This window comes from Antechinus flavipes, chromosome 2 (genome assembly GCF_016432865.1).
Source record: "Antechinus flavipes isolate AdamAnt ecotype Samford, QLD, Australia chromosome 2, AdamAnt_v2, whole genome shotgun sequence".
Taxonomy (NCBI): domain Eukaryota; kingdom Metazoa; phylum Chordata; class Mammalia; order Dasyuromorphia; family Dasyuridae; genus Antechinus; species Antechinus flavipes.
The window spans coordinates 324,273,981-324,292,967 of record NC_067399.1 but is presented as its reverse complement, the minus strand read 5'-3'; the positions used below and the strand labels follow the sequence as shown (position 1 = coordinate 324,292,967).

The 18,987-nt window shown below is 35.9% G+C and overlaps 1 protein-coding gene across 1 annotated transcript in view; it reads left to right on the top strand.

The window, feature by feature from the left end:
• Positions 1–15,316, top strand: part of LOC127549549 (cytochrome c oxidase assembly protein COX16 homolog, mitochondrial) — a 113,979-nt gene extending 98,663 nt beyond the window's left edge. The window contains exon 4 of the mRNA XM_051977696.1: positions 14,948–15,316. Within this exon, the coding sequence (XP_051833656.1) occupies positions 14,948–15,064 (117 nt within the window). The 3' untranslated portion in view covers positions 15,065–15,316. The remainder of the gene's footprint in view (positions 1–14,947) is intronic.
• Positions 15,317–18,987: the final 3,671 nt, after the last annotated feature.

The window sequence follows — 18,987 nt, the reverse complement described above, 5'->3', positions numbered from 1 at the left end:
TATCATCTGCAAAGAGTGATAATTTGCTTTCCTCATTATCTATTCATTCTAATTCCTTTAATCTCTTTCTCGACTGTTATTGCCGAGGGTAGCGTTTTTAATACAATATTGAATAATAATGGTAATAGTGGGCACTAAAAACTTTTCTACATTTATCATGCTGCTCAAGAAAAATCAGATCAAAAGGGGAAATAATGAGAAAGAATAAAAACAAGCAAGCAAATGAACAAACAACAGCAACAACAACAAAAGGTGAAAATATGCTTTGATCAGTCTCTAGAGTTCTCTCTCTGGATGTGGATGGCTCTTTCCATCACAAGTCTATTGGAATTTCCTTGAATTTCCTTTGTTGAAAAGAGCCAAGTTCATCCATCACTGTTGATCATCACATAATCTTCTTGTTACTATATACAATGTTCTCTTGGTTCTGCTCACTTCACTTAACATTCAGTTATATGAGTCTTTTCAGGCTTTTTCTAAAATCAGCCTGTTCATCATTTTATATAAAACAAAAATATTCCATTACAATCCTATACCATAATTTATTCAGTCATTCCCCCACTGAGGGGCATCCACTCAGTTTCCAGTTCTTTCCCACTACAAAAAGGACTTAATATGCAGTTTTCTAAATAATTTTGTGACTCACAGGCATCCTTTTGTAGAGTTTAATGGTCTCTTTTCTACTTGAGTTTGATATCAGTGAGCTAGACTAATCCCCTCATTCTTCAGATGTGGAAACTAGGCCTATGGAGATGAAATGACAAAAGTCATACAATAATTAGTGACAGAAGCAGAACTAAAACTAGAACACAGATCTCCTAACTCCCAGGTAAGTGCCCTTTCTATTATACCATGCTCTTTTTTTTTTTTAACTCTTCCTTCCAATGCCATATTAACAGACTTTCTCCCAGACTGATTTTTTTTTTTTTTTTTTTTTGCTGCCCACTTTTTCAGTTTTATTGCAAGGGTCTCATGTTTTCCTCTACTGAAATTGTAGAAGTAAGACATGGTGTTAGGCTCTTAATTTCTCTCTCAAAAGTAAAAAAGTGAAGGTACCTATTCTCACCGTTGCTGTCAAATAGCAAAAAGAGGAAGTGGAAGGTGAGCCAGTATGGAGGGGAGGAATGATCCCCTGGTGTTTGTCTTTTAAAAGCTAATCAGGGCAAAACCTCTTGGGAGTTTTAGACTATTTGAACTTCAGCCATAAACAAGATTCATTGATCTAGAGCTCTTTAAGTACAACTTCAACTCGGGACCAAAACACAAGTGGGCTGTTTTGCCTTTTAATTTATTGGCCAGGGCATTAACTGTTAATGAAAATAAATGCTTTTCTTCTTTACATTTTTATCGCACCAAGATGTCCCAGCAAAACTGAGTTGGGAAAGGAAGTAGGTTGCTACATCTTTATGCATTGGGATTTGGACTGGGCATTATCATTTGCAAGATTTTATAGCAGAGAGAATCCTAGACTTGGAAAATGGATGATCATAATTCCGTTTCCTACTCCTGGATTTTCTAGTCATGGGACTCTCTGCTGACCCTCAGTTTCTTCATCTGTAAAATGGGAATAATAATAATAGCACATAATTCTTGGAGTTGTTATAAGGATTAAATTAGTTACATATATACATATATATAGTAAGTGCTATAGTAAGCTGGGAATAGTAATAATAATATTTGTATAAATTTGTATAGTGGTTCACATTTTTAAAAACTATATACGTTTACCTCTTCCTAGCATAGGAGACCTTATGAGGTAGATAAAACTCTCAGATTTTTTGCTGTACTAAGATTCTATAGCGTTTTGATTTGCTTTTAGCCCTAAATGAATCACAGTGGTTTAGCACATCACAGATAGCTAAAGATATTTTCATCTTTAGCTAAAGGCTTATCCAAATTTTTTGGCAAGCATCATTCTCACTGCAGATGGGTTAACTTATCAGCATATGTAAGCTTTACTTTCAGAACACCAAGCAGAATTAAAGGCTAAATAAAGAAGATAACCCTGGGTTTTTGGCTTAGAAGATAACCCTAGGTGTTTCTATTTCTTGATGCTTAGAAGAATCCCATTTGTTGGTAAAAGTAACAATAATAGCAAGAGTATTGCTTCTAGTTGCTCTTCTCGTTTTTTACTAACAACCCAGCATGGAGAGAGAAAAGTAACATTCTGTTATAAAGATGCTGCATGCTGTATTTTACTTTGCTCTAAGTTTTCTCCATAGCACAAGCAAAAAAGTGAAAGTTAATTTAGTTTTTGAAACATTTCATTGCTGAAAGAATTGGAGTCACTGTGGAGTTGAGTACTGCCAAGCTCAGTTACTATGATGGGTAAAAACTGTATGGTTTGGACTTAAGATTGAATTGTATGTCCAGCTGGATGTGGAAAAATACTTTATTAAAGCAAGGATAAGGAAAGCTGTCTGGAAGAGAGCTACCATCAAGGATCAGCTTATATCACTTTAAACAAACTAATATTGGGCACTTAAGAGTGCCATCAGGAATTAATTAAATCAATGTTTTTTTTCTTCTAGATGTTTTAGAAATCACTGATTAATTTATATCCTTAATATAGATCAGTAGTATGGGACAGTCCTGGGCAATAGAGGCCCTCATCTTATTTTCAGTTGACAGACTGAAAAACCACAGTACAGAGGAATAAAGCAAAGCACCCAAAGACACATACTAATTAAGAAAGGCAAAAAAGACGACATTATGGTTATTAGAAGGCATTTTTCCTTTATTTTATCAGGCTGGAATCTAAGAATGAGCTATATACCTCTCAAAGCTAAAAGACCCCAAAAGGACTAAAATTCTCTCTTTTGGAGGTTGTGTGTGTGTGTGTGTGTGTGTGTGTGTGTGTGTGTGTGTGCATGTGCACAGGCGCGTGCATTTTTAAGCTATTCCCCAATGGAAAGCTATGTGAAGGAATGCCATCTCCTAAGTAGACTTGGAAGGCTGGCTCATAAATTGCACACATATAAACAGAAGCTATATATCCAAAAACACAGTGATGCTAGAGGTAAAATGAAAGTTGTCTTTTGTGGGCTGGTTAATTATGACATCTTTTTCAAGCCAAGATTATTTTGGGTTTATGGTGTTGATGATACTTCAGAGAGTGGAAATCTTGGGCCCAAGTTCTGTAAATATTTTCCTAGCAATAAGACACCTTATTTTTGGACTCTACAAAGAAGGCGAGGAAGCTTCATTGTTGGAAACCTTTAAATCAAAAATACAGAGAAACTGAAAAGTAAACCTGGAGGATAAACTGGAAAATCTAAATAGTATGATTTTTATGACTCCAATTTTCTATTGACATTGGATTCAAAGAAATGATTTTTGCATATATATTAATTCATTGGGGAAATATTTGAATATTTGCTGTGTGAGAACATATCAAATCTTTCTTCCTCCTCCGTCCCCTTGGCTTCCATTGTTATTTATTTTTAGTTTTATTTTTCTTTGGTCTTTTCCAGACCATCTCCACCACACTGTCTACATACAGCTTGTTTTATGGACATAGAAATCAGGATGAATAGGTAAAGGATTTGGTTAAAATTTCATAATGCTCTTGGTGGTTTAATATAAAATACATAAAATAGATACTTGATGACTGGCAAGTTGATATAGTGCATAAATAACTGGCCTCAGTGGCAGAAAAACCTGGGTTCAGGTCCTGCCTTTGTAACCTTTAACTTTTTAATATCCCAGGTATTGGAGAGAAGGTGCCAATCTGCATGTGTAATATTAATTTCTCCCTAGCAATGCCCTGTACCAAATAAATCATAGTTCTAATGGGGAAAAATGATATTTCATATTAAAAAACTAGAACACCATGACATCTCTCTAATCTTCACTTTCCCCATTTCTAAAATACTGAAGGGACTGAGTTGGATCATAAGATCCTACCTTTATACCTAGAGGAAACCTTTGAAACTAATGAATCATTTTACATATAAAATAACTGAGAGAGATAGTTTGCCCTGGGTCACACATTGTAAAGTGTTTGAGGTGAGATTTGAACCCAACTTGATCAGAAGACCCTTATTCACTCCCAGATACTCTCTACGTCCTCTCCTAGTATTGAAGTCCTGTGCTTTTGAAAAGTTTTTGTAAAAATTGTAATAGCAAAGCTCTTGTATTGGGAAAACTGAAGTGAAATGATTTTTATCCTTAAACTCAGGTAGTTTGATAGTCAGATAGGATCTGGGTTTTAGGTTGTCATGTTCCCAAACTTGTCTTCCATATTACTTACAATTAAAGCCTAGAGATCATGATTTTTTCCTATCTCATGATACATAAAATAAAGAATTGGTATTACATATGATTTAGACATAATGTCAATTCTCAGTTGTTCGTGGAATTGTTAATTGGAGGAGGGGAGAATAGTGAGAATAATCCTGCTCCTTCTCTACTGAAGAATCTCAAAGGAGTCAGATGATTCATTATGGGAGTGGGATTATGGAAGAAATCTTTTTAATGGGGAAAAAGAATCTTGGAGGTCATCTCAACTAACCCCCTTATTTTAAAGATCTAGAAACTGAATGAATGAAGTAATGAAACGATTTTCTCAAAGACATATAATTAAGCTGGGTAGTAGGATATTACCTAGAATTCAGGACTGCTGTCACCTTCCTAGTCAATAAACTCAGTAGCTCTCACCTTCAGAATCAAATGTAAAATCCTCTTTGGTGTTCAGAGCTCTTCATGACTTATTGTGGCATTTTAAAAGTTTGAAGCATAGTTTCTGCATAATTTTATTATTTTATTAGTAAAGTTAACATGGTTATTAATCGAAGGAAGTCAATTGCTCTTTTGAATTTCAAAGACCCCCTCATGGTAGTATACTTACAGTTTATGCACTCTTTAAAGAGTAAATAGGTATTCCTGAGGGTGATGATCAACTCTGATTGTTTAACAATTAATGACAAAAATGAATATGATAGTGAGGGGCTGGGCTGTAAAACAATATTGGTCCTAGGACAGAAGACTTGAATCACTCAATTTTTGGTCACTAGGCCTGAGTAAATCTTTTAAAAAGATGAATTCTCACACTGATCTCTAGATGAGGAAGTAGAAAAGGGGAAAAAAACCTTGGTCCCAATATTGTAATTAGTTATTAAACACAAGAATGAAATATAATTTCTCTCACTAGTCTCCTTCCCATCTTTGTAGGTTTTTTATTTCACTGAAATCCACCTCCCCACCCCCATACTCATTGATATAGTGACTCCAGTCTCTTTCTCTTCTCAGGACAAAACTTTCCATTTCTTAACTCTGAGCATTTTCATGGCTGCCCCTCATAGCTGAAATGTTCTCCTTCCTCATCTCTGTCTTCTGGCTTCCCTGACTTCCTTCAAGTCCTACTAAAACCCCATTTTCCATGAGAATCTTATTCCTATTCTGCTTACTTGTATCTTTTGTTGATTTATTTCTTACTTATCCTTTATAAATCTTGTTTATCTATTCTTTTCCTGTTGTCTCCCCCATCTGACAGTGAATTCCTTGAGAACAAGGCCTTTCTTACCTTTCTTCATACCCTCAGCACTTAGCACAGTGCCTACTAATAGTAGTTGCTTAATAATACATAGCAATTGATGGATTCTGTGTCTAGTGTTTTTTCCTTTCGAGAAGTAAGAAGTCTACAGTCTTCGAGCTGAGTAATCAGTTGCTATACAAAATCCTAATGACCAGATAGACCTTGAGGAAGAAATTGAGGCACACAGAACTCTGGGACTAATGAAAGTAGAGAGGCCATTCTAGACTACTAATTTCCTTTTATTGACTCTTACATTATTACTCCACTTCTTTAAGTAATTATCATGTTTCTAGACATAGATATAAATAGACTTTGCATTCCTAACCTTTGGGGATTCTAATTTTTGATTTGATCTACCACATTATTTTTTTTTACCATATAAACCTTATATTATTCCTCATTAGTTCATTTGTTCTACAAGAATTAAATGTTGTGGATGAAAGACGAAATGACTGAAGAAACAAAGATTTGAACTAAAGTACATATTGATTTATTAAGCAATGTATGCCAGTTGCTCACAAACAAGAATCAGGCCTCCTCAACTTCAGTGCTAGACCCTAAATACAAGCAGAAACAGATTTCCATTTATTAAAAGCAATTGAGCAAATAAGACCAATTATTAAAAGAGAGTAATGAAGATCATAATTATTAGGTATATTTATCATATACCTAATTAATATATATAATAGGTATATAGGTATAATTAGGTAATATGATTTTTAATTGGAGGAAAGTTTGGGGACTTTCCAAGTTGGGAAGAGGGAAGCAAAGAGGTACAGTTCCCTGAAATCAGATAAAAGAGGTGTCCCACTTCCCCAAGTGTCTGTAAACAATCAAAAGAACATAGAAACAATAACTGATTGATCAATATAGGACCAGTGTTTACATAAAACACATGGGTTGATTGAGATGTGTAATTGTGAGAAGAAAAAACAAAACTCCTTGCATCAGTCTTTGGATCTAACTGGGTTTCTGGTAAGCATAACCTACGTCCTTCATTAAGGGCCTGTCAGCAGCAGGTAGAGGTGGTCTAGCTTCCCAGCTACATAGGGCTAGATTCAAACAGTGCAATAAAATTTTCTCCTAATTCCCACAGTTAAATATAGTTTTCTCATAAGACAGAAATTAAATTAGACCTATAACTGAATAGAAAAGAAACTGACTTAGCCCCAGCATTGAGTCACAAGATGGAGTTAGTACGGTTTGCCCAATTCCCACTACCACTTGTTGTTCCAATGTCCTCATGCGGTATAGACTTTAACACTCGTAGACCTTCTCTAAATCAACCAGCAAAAGTACTTCAGGTGGGGATGCTCAAGGCATCTTTTTGTACTTCACACATAGTAGCTACTTCATAAATATTTGTTGAATGAATGAATGATATGCTTTTAAAATTACTTCTGTAAATTGAGCTCCAGAAAAGAGAAAGTCACTCTTCAGTCTGGCTCTGCAAAGCTGTGTGAAGCATATTCTCTCTGACAGAGCATTTCCAGATATGTGTTCCTATCTTGAAATGAAAATCTTCTGTCCTATATTTTGAATTTTCCTTCCCATCAATATTTCAAGTCCTTGTCAACTCAGATATACAAGAAGAACACAAAAGGACAAAAAAAAAAGAAATGCCTTTGGTTGGAAAATAACTGACTTCATTATCCCTTTTGCCGCTCTGGCCATTCTTAGGCTTGTGGATTTAGAACTGGAAAGTCATCTAAGAGTCAAACCCTCAAAAAAAAAAATTAAATAAATAAAAGGGCAAAATCATGTAAGCCAAGGGAAAGCAAGCCATTGATGAAGGGGTAGTTAGCAATATTAGACATTGCAGAAAGACCAAGGACTAAGACGAGATCTTTGGTTTTACCAATTAAGAAATTACTGGGGCCCATGAAAAGATCATTTTCAATACAAGTGGGAGGCCATGGGAGGATGAAGGTTATGTAGATACAATTGAAAAAAAGAATTTAATGAAAAATGATTTTTCTCCGACAAGAAAATGTTATCATAAATATTATTTGAAATATTGGCTTTAAATTTTGAACATTTATAATACATGTTGTACTTTTTGTTTTTCATTTGGCTTATGAGTTTTCTAGAGAGTGTTTCAATATGTACCATACTGAATAAAAACTTTGAGATATTGGTAAAAAAAAAAAGGAGTCAAACCCTCTTATTTTACAGTAGAAGAAATTGAGGCCCAGAAATGATAAGTCATTTGCCTAAAGTTACATAGGTAGTAAAATTGGAAAGCCAGAATTTGAACTCAGGTCTTTGATTTATGTCAGTAGTTTTGTTATTTTATTAATATTGATATAATATACCTTCCAGATACAGCTCACAGCCATCTTATATTTTATCCCATGTGATTCTTGTGCAAATTCTCCTGTATAGCTTCCACAGCTGTACATCATGTCAGAGGACTTCTAGATCTTTTTAAATAACAAGCAATTGTTCATTTTTTATTGCTTCCTCTGACTACTAATGGTCCTTCTCTCTTCCGGTCATACATTTCCTTAATACCATTCCTTATTCATTTCTTACATGGGTGCTCTTTTTGGATATTGTTGCATTCTTACATTCATTAAATTCTCTCAATTTTCTCTATAGGACACCTACAACTTTGATTTTTCATAAGTTGCAGTATTCTAAGATTTACAACCATATAGCATCACGAGGAGAGCACTACTGGTGACAACAAAGATGGGGTGATTTAATCATCATGAACTTAGAAATGCAATACCCTTATTGGAGAATAGGGATTGTTTTATCCTTAGAATTTATATCTCCAGCAGCTAGCATTGTGCCTTAGTGAATGCTTGTTGATTAATTCAAGAGTTGTTCTGGCCCAAGCCAACCTGGGGAGGAGTCTTGCCTGATTAGCTTGGCTGGTTCATGGATTGATGGACAGTTAGTCACTGGGCCTAAACTGAAAGCCTTCCAAGCTTGATAGAGTCTACTTAAGCATTGACATAGCCTTCAGGAACCTAAGGTTCCTCCATGCCTTAGAATAAGACTTTAAAGGAGAAAAATACTCAGTAAAGCTGATTAAGTATTTGTGCTTAACATTAAACTAATTATGACAACTTGCAGACAAAAGCAGAGGAAGGGTTCTTCTATAGCAACAAAGAGATGCTTAGGGCCTTGGGTTTCATCTAGCCACTTCCGTTTCTTATCTCCCAATTTCTTTCTTGTGGGACTTATCCATTCTGGTCATTTCCCTGTTTCCTGGCTATTGTCAGTACCATTTCCTGATCCCTTTTGTCAGTAAGGTGTAGAAAAGAAGAGTCTCTTGAGTTCTTAATCTTTGGTTATTATATAATCCTTTGGCAACAGTATATGAAGCCCATGGATCCCTTTTCAAAGTAATGCTTTTAAATAATTAAGATAAAAACAAATAGGATACAAAAGAAACCAATGGTATTATAATAAAGGCATATATATTTATAAACAATTTGTGGATCCTAGATAAAGAACTCCTCTTTTAAGATAACTATTGATTTTCTTCTCTCCTACCTCTGCCCGTCAGTAATGGTGCTCAAGCAAGGGATAAAGCAGAAAGCACATCAGCAGCCTGTGATTATCCTTGTTCTAGCTGTTGTTCATCTGTATTTGCTTTCAACAAAGATTCCAACCAAGAACTATTCAGTGTTATTCTAACTAATTTAGCTAAGGAAAAGACAGAAATATAAATACTGTATTTGCACTGTCCATTTATTTGTATGAGTTGTAAGAGAGTTTTTCATTTCTTGGGGTGAAATTTGGAAAATGATTCTAAACCTCTCAGCACAAAGATAGCTTTTGTATGGTTCTTTCCATGCCAGTATCAGCTTGGAATTACTTTCAGTGCTTTTCCAACTAAAACTTATTTCAGACTCCATCCTTTTTTTTTCCAACATGGGAGAAAGACACATTGAAAAAGTCTAAAGAAACTCAAATAATTCAAATGGTTATGATGGTCCTCTGTTGCTAATGATTTTTTTGACCAACTACTATAAAGAGGTGCATTTCTTTCTTCTTTAAGGATAGAGGAACAAAACATGAAGCAGCACAAGATATATTTATTGGTGACAGATCTAATAGTTTAATCCTGTAAAGTGCTAAGCTTTTTTCATGGTTGTCTCCATTTTGAGTTAGCTGTGCCATTCTGACTCTGGCTATTGATGATGGCTAAACTTTCTTTGTTATTTTCTTTTTCTTGTTATTTCATCTACCTTCTGGTGGAAGGAGGGAGGGATTTCAGCAGCTGTTTAAACCAAATCATACAAGCCCATAATAACATACCTACTAAGTGCTTTTCCCACTTCTACTTAAAGACCTTCAAAGAAGAGGGCTCTACCATTTCTCAAGACAAGACATTCTACTTTTGGACAGATCTGATTGTGAGGACTTTTTTTTCCCCTTGACACCCAATCTAAATTAGCCATTTTGTTATTTCCATTCCTTATTCCTGGTTCTGCCAGAAGGACAAACAGAACAAGCCTAATCTCTCCTCCAAATGACATTTCTTTTTCTTTTCTTTTTTTTTTTAATGTGAAAAAAATTTTTTTAAATAACTTTTTATTGATAGAACCCATGCCAGGGTAATTTTTTACAGCATTATTCCTTGCACTCACTTCTGTTCCGATTTTTCCCCTCCTTTCCTCCACCCCCTCCTCCAGATGGCAAGCAGTCCTTTACATGTTGAATAGGTTGCAGTATATCCTAGATACAATTAAGAGAACCGAACAGTTCTCTTGTTGCACAGGGAGAATTGGATTCAGAAGGTATAAATAACCTGAGAAGAAAAACAGAAAAATGCAAGCAGTTTATATTCATTTCCCAGTGTTCTTTCTTTGGGTGTAGCTGCTTCTGTCCATCCTTGATCAATTGAAACTGAATTAGCTCTTTTTAACAAAGAGATCCACTTCCATCAGAATACATCCTCAAACAGTATCGTTGTTGAGATATATAATGATCTCCTGGTTCTGCTCATTTCACTTAGCATCAGTTCATGTAAGTCTCGCCAGTCCTCTCTGTATTCATTCTGCTAGTCACCAAATGACATTTCTTAAAATCTTTGAATACAGCTCTCATTTTCTCAGAAGTCTTTTTTTTTTCTCCAAGTTAAAGCTGCTCAGTTCTATTAACCAATCTTCATATGCCATGAACTCAAAACTATTTGTCATTCTGGTTGTCTCTTTTTGGACAGTCTCTGGCTAATCAATGTCCTTCTTAATCATGGTACTCAGAATCCAACATAATATTCTGTATGAGGTCTGACAAAGACTGAGTACAGAGGGATTATCACTTCCTTATTGGAAGCTACCTTTTCCTAAGGCATTTCAAAGTAAGATTTCTTTCACTTTTTTTTCTTTCTTCTTGCTGTCACATCATGTTGCTGACTCTTATTGCACCTCCAGTTCAGGTCTTTTCAGAATAACTGCTTACCTAGCCATCCCTTCACTGTTGTACTTTGTGGAGTTTAGTTTTTTTTTTTTTTTTTTTTTGGTAACCAAGTGTTAAGAATGTAATCTCATTAGATTCAGCTCAGTGCTCTAAAAACCTTTGAGAATCTTTTTGGATTATGACTGTCTTTCATTGTATTAGCTGTCTCTCCTAGCAATGTTTTTATACAAATCATTGATAAAAATATTAGTATGGGTCCAGCAACTTGGGATGTCTACTAGACACCCTTTGCCATATTCATACTGGACCATTAATAATTATATTCTTTGAGTCTAACCATCCAGCCAGTTCTGAATCCACATAATTGTGTTTTTATCTAATCCATATTTTTCTATTATGCTTTTCAAATTGGCAAAGATGATAAAAGATGGTAATAGTATTAGAGGGGTTGTAGAAAGACAGGCATACTGGTGCATTATGGGTAGAGCCGTGAATTGGTCTGACCAGTCTGGAAAGCAATTTGGAATTATGTGAAGAAAGAACCCAGAGATTCTACCCAACACCCTGAGGATAAAATCCAAAGTTTTATGGCATTTAATGTTTTTCACAACCCTAAGGAAATCACTGACAAAAAGGAAAGTTCCTATATATACTAAAATAATTTGGCAACTCTTCTTGTGGTAGCAAATAACTAGAAACAAAGTACATGCTCATTAGTTAGGGAATGGATAAATAAGTTATGATGCATGAATGTAGCATAATATTATTTTGATTTAAGAAGTTATGGATGTGATGAATACTGAGACATCAAAAGATCTTTATGAACCAATGAGAAGTGTAGGAAGCAAAACCAGCACGGAAATGTAAAGAACAGCAAAGCAGTTGAAACTGGGCACAATAAATCATAATGACCAAGCTTGTTCTCAAAGAAAAGAAGAAAGAAAAAAATATTTCTCTCTCCTTTTGTGAAACATTGATGATTTGTGTTGCTGAACTTTCTGCCCTTTCAAAGAATTCCTTATTATACATAGTAGCTTTCTAGGAAAGAGTGAGGAAGACTTCAGTAGTAAATGTAGGTGAGGTTAAAGACAGAAAATAAACAAAAATTTATTTTAAAAAGAATTATGAATAATCACATAACTGTTTTCCAGGTGTGTAAGTAGCATGGAAGTTTTACATACTATTAATTACCAGCAACCTTCCTTTCCTAAATGATAACTGCACAAATATGTGGTAACTTACTGGTTTTAATGGATTCTCAGAGATTCTCAAAATACTTCCACTCTATTTTCAAAATGTTGAAGACAGAAATGAATTACATTTCATCCTTTTTGTTCAGTAAGATAACTTAAGGGATTATAACATTTAAAATCATCATTTTGAAAGGGACCTTAGAGCTCTTCTAGTCTAAACCGCTTACTTTTACACCTGAGGAAACTGAAACTCAGGAAAGTTGTGCCCAAAGCATTAAGTTAATTAATGGTAGAGCCTGATGCTTAATGCTGTGTTTTTTCCTACCATGCCTCTCAGGGTAGCCAGATTTACTTAGCTTCTAGAGGCCAATTTTATTGATGATGTCAGGAAGTCTTATAAAGGCAGCAGAACAATTCTGAGCTTTTGCTGTTGTCTTTTGCATTTTTCCCACATCTGATACATCTGAGGTAGTAATTTTGAAATAACTGAAAAAAACTGAAAATTTTCAGATGTAATACCTACATGGAGTTCTATTTAGTGGAAGTAAAGATTTAACTTCTATACTAATGACAGCTTGGAATGGGAAGGCGGCAGACCTAAACAGAGCAGCAGGACAAAAACACCCATCAGACAGTGTCATATATATGGGAAAGATCTTACTTATGCAATTTAGTTGGATAATAGTCCATCCTCTTTGCCCAATTAAATAACCTATTCAGAATAAGTACATGAATAAATATCTTTTAATGTTTTCTGGCTTTTTATTTATGATGTTTTATGGCATTTAATTATGTTGCTATGTAGCAGTTGTTTGTTCAATGTGTGTGTGTGTGTGTGTGTGTGTGTGTGTGTGTGTGTGTGTGTGTTGAGGTGGGGAGCCCTTACTGATTTCTCTCTGTCATTCTTAGAGTTCATCTCACCAAAGAATCATGGCAGTTCCTATTTCCTCAGATCACCAGGCAACCATCTTTTCTTGTTCTTCTCTGATACAAGAACATGAAATTCTTCTCTATGTGGGGATTCAATAACTATGCCTGAAATAATTTCCCCTTGAACTGTCATTGTGAATCACTGGCATTGTAGTTATCCACCATGTGTAACAACAGATCTGGTTTCCAGTCAGGCAAGACAAAGCAGTGATGGAATTATTATCATTAGTGAAATAATGCTTTATGGCTTTCTCTTTGCACACCTTGTCGCATTTGATCTTCATAGATGACCCTGTACAAGCTCTGTAATCCTGGAGAACAGTGGTACTTGCTCTTTCATCTCTTCTTGTAGGGAACTTTATTACATGCCGATGGGCAGCTACAACACCAGCTCTAAGACAACCGTCTGGCAAGGAGGCACCAGAGAAAGAAAATGCAGGATTTTCAGGCTGAGAAGGGCCTTAGACAGTATTTGCCCATCATTTGTTCTCTGAGTAGGGAAGGGGGAAAGATATATTTGGAAAGTGTTATAAGAACAAAAATAAGAATAAAAAAATGAGGCCAATTTCAATCCAGATGGCTAAACTGAAACCCAAAGAAGTTAAGAGGAATGCAGAAATAACTGAAGGTATTTACTGTAGAGAGGAGAATACTTAGGGAAATATTATGCTTATCTTAACATTTGAAATTCTGTCATCTTGTAGTTTATTCTACATAGCTACATAGAATAAAGCTTTACAAGTTATATGGAAGTAGGGTTCCCTTCAAGATAAAGAAGATCTTTTATTGCCCCAGAATAGAATAGATATCAAGTTCCCTAATATCAGAAATGTTCTAGCTCAAGCTGGGTACTAACTTTCAAGGATGTTGTAGAGGGGTGAGGAAATGGACAAGATGGCCTCCAAAGACCTTTTTACTTCTGAAGAGTTTGATTTCATAATAGTTAGCATTCATATTTTGCTTAATATATACATAATATATTTACATAATAACTTTAAGGTTTGAAAAATACATTATAAATATCTCATTTTTCTCCTTAAAACAATCTGGGAGGTAGGTGCTTTTATTATTCCCTATTCTACAGAAGAGGAAATCAAGACAGAGATTAAGTGACTTGCCTAGTCATACAGCCAAGACAATGGTGTTCACTATGTAATTTCTAACTTACTCAGAGTTGTAGAGCTGGAGCTACAATCTTGATGTCTAAGTAGTATTAATTTTCTTCTGTTTCTCAGAAGGTATATTATATTCATTGTTAAAAAACTTTATCCTCTTTCTGCTCCATTTTTTCTTTCCCTTATTTCATCCTGCCATAAAGACCAAAGAGGCAAAATATGGACAGATACATAATCAATCATGCTTGGTAAAGGAGAAAGAAAGGAGAAGGAAAGAAACATTATTATTCTTTTTTCCCCATCACCTCAAGCCTTGTGCTGATGAGCCACTTAGAACAAAGTAAAAGAGGATAATTCAAACTAGTATGGATTAGGTCCAGATGTAAAAAGTACCAAAAACTTTTGTTATTCTGCTAGAACGTCTTTCCATGGAGAACAAGCTTCCCTAATTTGACCTACTTACTGACTTACTGCTAGTTTATGGAAAGCCATGTGGTGGATGCTTGTTTCTCAAGATGACATTGACCTTTAACATATATGAGAGTTAACTTCAAAAACTATTGTTAAGAAAAACTCTATATCCTATGTGTTATCTAAAGGTTATTTAGATATTAGATATTTAGATAAAGGTTATTTATTAGAACCATTCCTGATCCAAAGGACCCAAGGTAATTGAAATTCTTCATGACCCAAGCAGTTTTTACTTAAAGAAATTCTAAAACAAGAATCATATAGTAAGCTAAAACAAAGATATATGTTTTAAGTCTAATGGTTGTTTTTTTTTTTTCTTACAGAAAATAAAAGATTCGACCTTTGATGACTGGAAGAATATCCGAGGACCTCGACCATGGGAAGATCCTGATCTTCTCCAAGGAAGAGACCCACAAACTGTTAAGATTAAGCGAACCTGAATGTGCTGACTCAAGTTGATTTTTAAATCAAAATGTCATTATCTGGCTATCCCTGTTTGCTCCTGTGTCTAAGAAGGCAAATATTATGTGTAGGAATAAGCCAACACATGAGTAATTGAATGGCAAACATGTCTTTAAAAAAAAAAATCAAATAGCAGAGCTCTTTGTACTTTCCATCTGACCTATTTGCACATGGAAGTAATTGCACTGAATGGACACTTTTCAATAAAAATAAGTCTAGTTCATTGAGAAGGATGTGAATATTTTTGGTTCTTTCTCCATTTTTCCTCTTAGGATTTTCTGGAACAATATTTTGACACTTCAGACTACTTCATAATGAGAATATTCTGGGTAGTAACAGAAACTACAGAAACCAAGAAGTCATGACTGTGCTTATTCTGTGCAACATCATAGAGCCGCCCCCCCCCCTTTTTTTTTTTTTTAAAGTTTTTGCTTTATTTTTAGAACCCGGCTTATTTATCATTTTCAGCAATGTCAGTAAGTGATTGTTTAAAGGCAGTCATTTAAATGCCATCAGTCTCTGTGAGTACTTGATCTACAGATTATTTCAGGCTATGTATTTCTCTGTAGAGCATCGTAGTTTAATATTTGGAACTAAGAAGTAACTTTGGGAAAGCTTTACATTCATTAGCAAATCTCTAAGCCTTTTGCTCATTGGGCTGAAATGAGCATCTGCAGAAATTTAAATGTGAATATTTGGTATTAAGATGTAGTGGCTCTCTGGAATCAAATACAAAGTCTTCTTTTTGGTATTCATTACTAAGTCAACAAGCATTTATTAAGTACCCGCTATGTGCCAGACTCTATAATAAACTTGGGATTACAAAGAAAGGTAAAAAAGTCTTTCCTTTTAAGGATCTCACAGTCTAATGAAGAAGACAACATGCTAACAACTATGTACCAACAAGATATATGTGGGAATAAATTGACCATAATCTCAGAGAGAGAATCAGAAAAGGCTTCTTGTAGAAGATAAAGCTTTAGCTGACACTTGGAAGAAAACAAAAGGTGGTGATGGGGAAGGCATGGGGAACAGCCAGTGAACATACCATGCGATGTCCTGTATGAGGACCAACAAGGAAGCTGATGTCACTGGATCATAGGATACATGGAGTCAGATGCAGGTCAGAAAGGTAGAAAGGAGCCAGGTTATGAAGGGCTTTTAAAAACCAAACAAGTAATAGGGAGCCATAGGAGTATATTGGATGACTTGGGCTTTGGGAAGTTCAGTTTGCCAGCTGAGCAGGTGATCAATTGGAAGGAAGAGACTTGAGGCAGGGAAACAACCAGCAGGCTATCGAGGAGTCTTGACATGAGGTGATGAGGGCCTGCTCCTGGATAGTGGCAGTGTCAGAGAAGAGAAGGGGTCATAATGCAAGATTTGGCAACTGAGTTGCCACGAATGTGAGGAGTGAATAAGATTTATGTCCTGTGTGACTGTGAGGATTGTTAGTGTCTTCAACAGTTGTGGGCAAGTTTGAAGGAGGGAAGTCTTTATTTATTTATTAAGATAATTAATTCAGTTTTAGACAAAGTTGAGTTGTCTATAATATATCCAGTTCAAGATGTTTAGCAGGCAGTTGGAGATGAGAGAATGGAGATCAGAATAGAGATTAGACAAACAGAAACTAAGACAAAGCTAAGAATTATCTGCATAGAGATAATTGAATCTGTGAAGAGCAGATGAAATCACCAAGTGAAATAATAGAGGGAGAGGAGAACCCAGACATAGCCCACAGTTCTTTCAATAGTGTTGAGAGAGAGGGGTTTTTCAGAGCTAATCACTTAGAAGTGGAAATCATATAAAGCTTAGGGCAAAGAAACTGAGAATTGGTCAGACAGATAGCAGGGCAGCTGAGGGGGGGAAGGGAGGGGGAGAGGGAGAGGGAGAGGAAGGAGAAGGAGAAGAAGAAGAAAAGAAGAGAGACATGGGGAGGGGGAAAGGGGGATAGAAAGGAGAGGAAGAGGGGGAAGAGGAAAGGGAAGAGGAAGGAGTGGGGGAGAGTGAAAGAGGAGAAAAGGGAAAGAGGGGAGAGGGAGAAGGAAGGGGAACAGGAAGGAAGAGAGGGAAAGGGAGCTAGAGGAGGGGAGAGAGGGGGGAGAGGGAGAAAGATTGAAGGAGGAGGAGGAAAGGGACAGGGAGGGAAGGAGAGGAAAAAAGTGAGGTAGAAACAGGAAGGGAAGGAGAGGAGAGGGAGGGAGGAAGGGAAAGGAAGAGGAAGGAAGAGGGAGAGAGACACATACACACAAGTAGAGATAGAGAGACACAAAAAGTGAGACAGAGAAAGCAGTGTCCTAAAAATTCAGAGAGAAGAGAACATCAAAGAAAAATGGATCAACATTGCCAAAGCTATAGAAGGATTATGAAGGATGAAAATTGGGGAAAATGATGAGATCAGAAGCCAGACTGCAGAGAATGGAGAAAATGACAGGAAGGCAAGTAGGACACTCACTTTAAGTGGCTTTCTGAAGGAGTTCAGTCACAAAAAGGAAAAGAGATGTTGGACAAGACATAGCAGGAGTGGATGGATCATATGAGTTGTGTTTTGTGTTTTTTTTTTTGTTTTGAGGGTGAGGGAGACATGGACATTTTTGGTAGGTTGTAGGAAAGTAGCCAATAGAATGGGAGCTACTGAAGATAAGTGAGAGGGACTTCACAACCAAGCTCCAGGTTTATGACACATTACTCTATTTGCAGTCCAGTTCATGCTAAACCATTCATCTATCTTCTTCATATGATTCCATCTCCTACCTTGATTATTCAGTTCAACAAACAAAACATATTTGTTCAAAGCACTCTGGTTAAACTCTTGTTTTAGGATATTAAAGTCTTTTATACTTCTGTATGATTAGGAAATGGGCTATACCTTCCTCAAAGCTTTTTGCATTTGTTAAAAGCACTTGCCCATACAGATGTATCTCTAAATTGTTGGAGAATCTTACAGTTATTTTCATACTTAAAAGGGTTAAAAAATTGTCACAGTATTCCTGATCATTCCTACTACCCTTTCTGTTCTTTCAAGAACTGAGATCATTATGGCACAATTGGTTTCTTAAAGACTGCCTATCCTGATAAGCTTTGGATTGCTAGTAGTGGTGATCAGGATCCCAGGGAGGGATCGAAGAGAGTTGTGTCCTCACAGGGGGCCAATGGTGGGTCAGTGCAACATGTGCATATTAAAATCACACGAAATTCAATATACTCTCTTAAAGGCATACATATATTAAAGTTCTGTGTGGAAGTCACTGTCTAGCTACTGCAAATTCAGAGACAGAAGAAAAATTAATCTTTACTATCAAGGAACTTATTTGACTAAAAAGGGGCATGGCATTTGTTATCTAAACCAATCTTTTTTTTTTTTTTTTTTTTGCTTTAAGCACTGAGATTACATTTAAATATTATTACATGAAAATAGGCATATTCTATGTATCATAGCCATAAATCCACATTGTAATATGCAACTATACCCCACTATAGTCTGACCTGCAGCAAAAAATGACCTCCAAGACAATTTTTTCCACTTTCCTGGGAACTGGCAAAATTTCAATAGATTTCTAATTTCTTACTAGTTGCCTAATTAAAAGACACTGGGTTACCTACTAGTACTGTTTACCTTCTGATGGTGTGTCAGCAAACAGATTTAATCATTGGGTTATAGCACAGAGCCCCAATTATTGTGAATTATTCATAAATCCATTCCATCTTTCAACTTTGCTGAAAGGTGGTCTCTTCTTTAGATTCTTCTCCTCCTCCTGAGGGAGAAGATTGTCTCTGCCTCCAGGCTCTGTCTTTTAGAAAGGGAGTTATTCTCTGCCAAGGCAACCAAGTTTATACCCCTAGGATATGTCTAGATCTTGGAGCCTTTTAACTACTGGTTCCAAGACTGACAAATCTAGGTCTA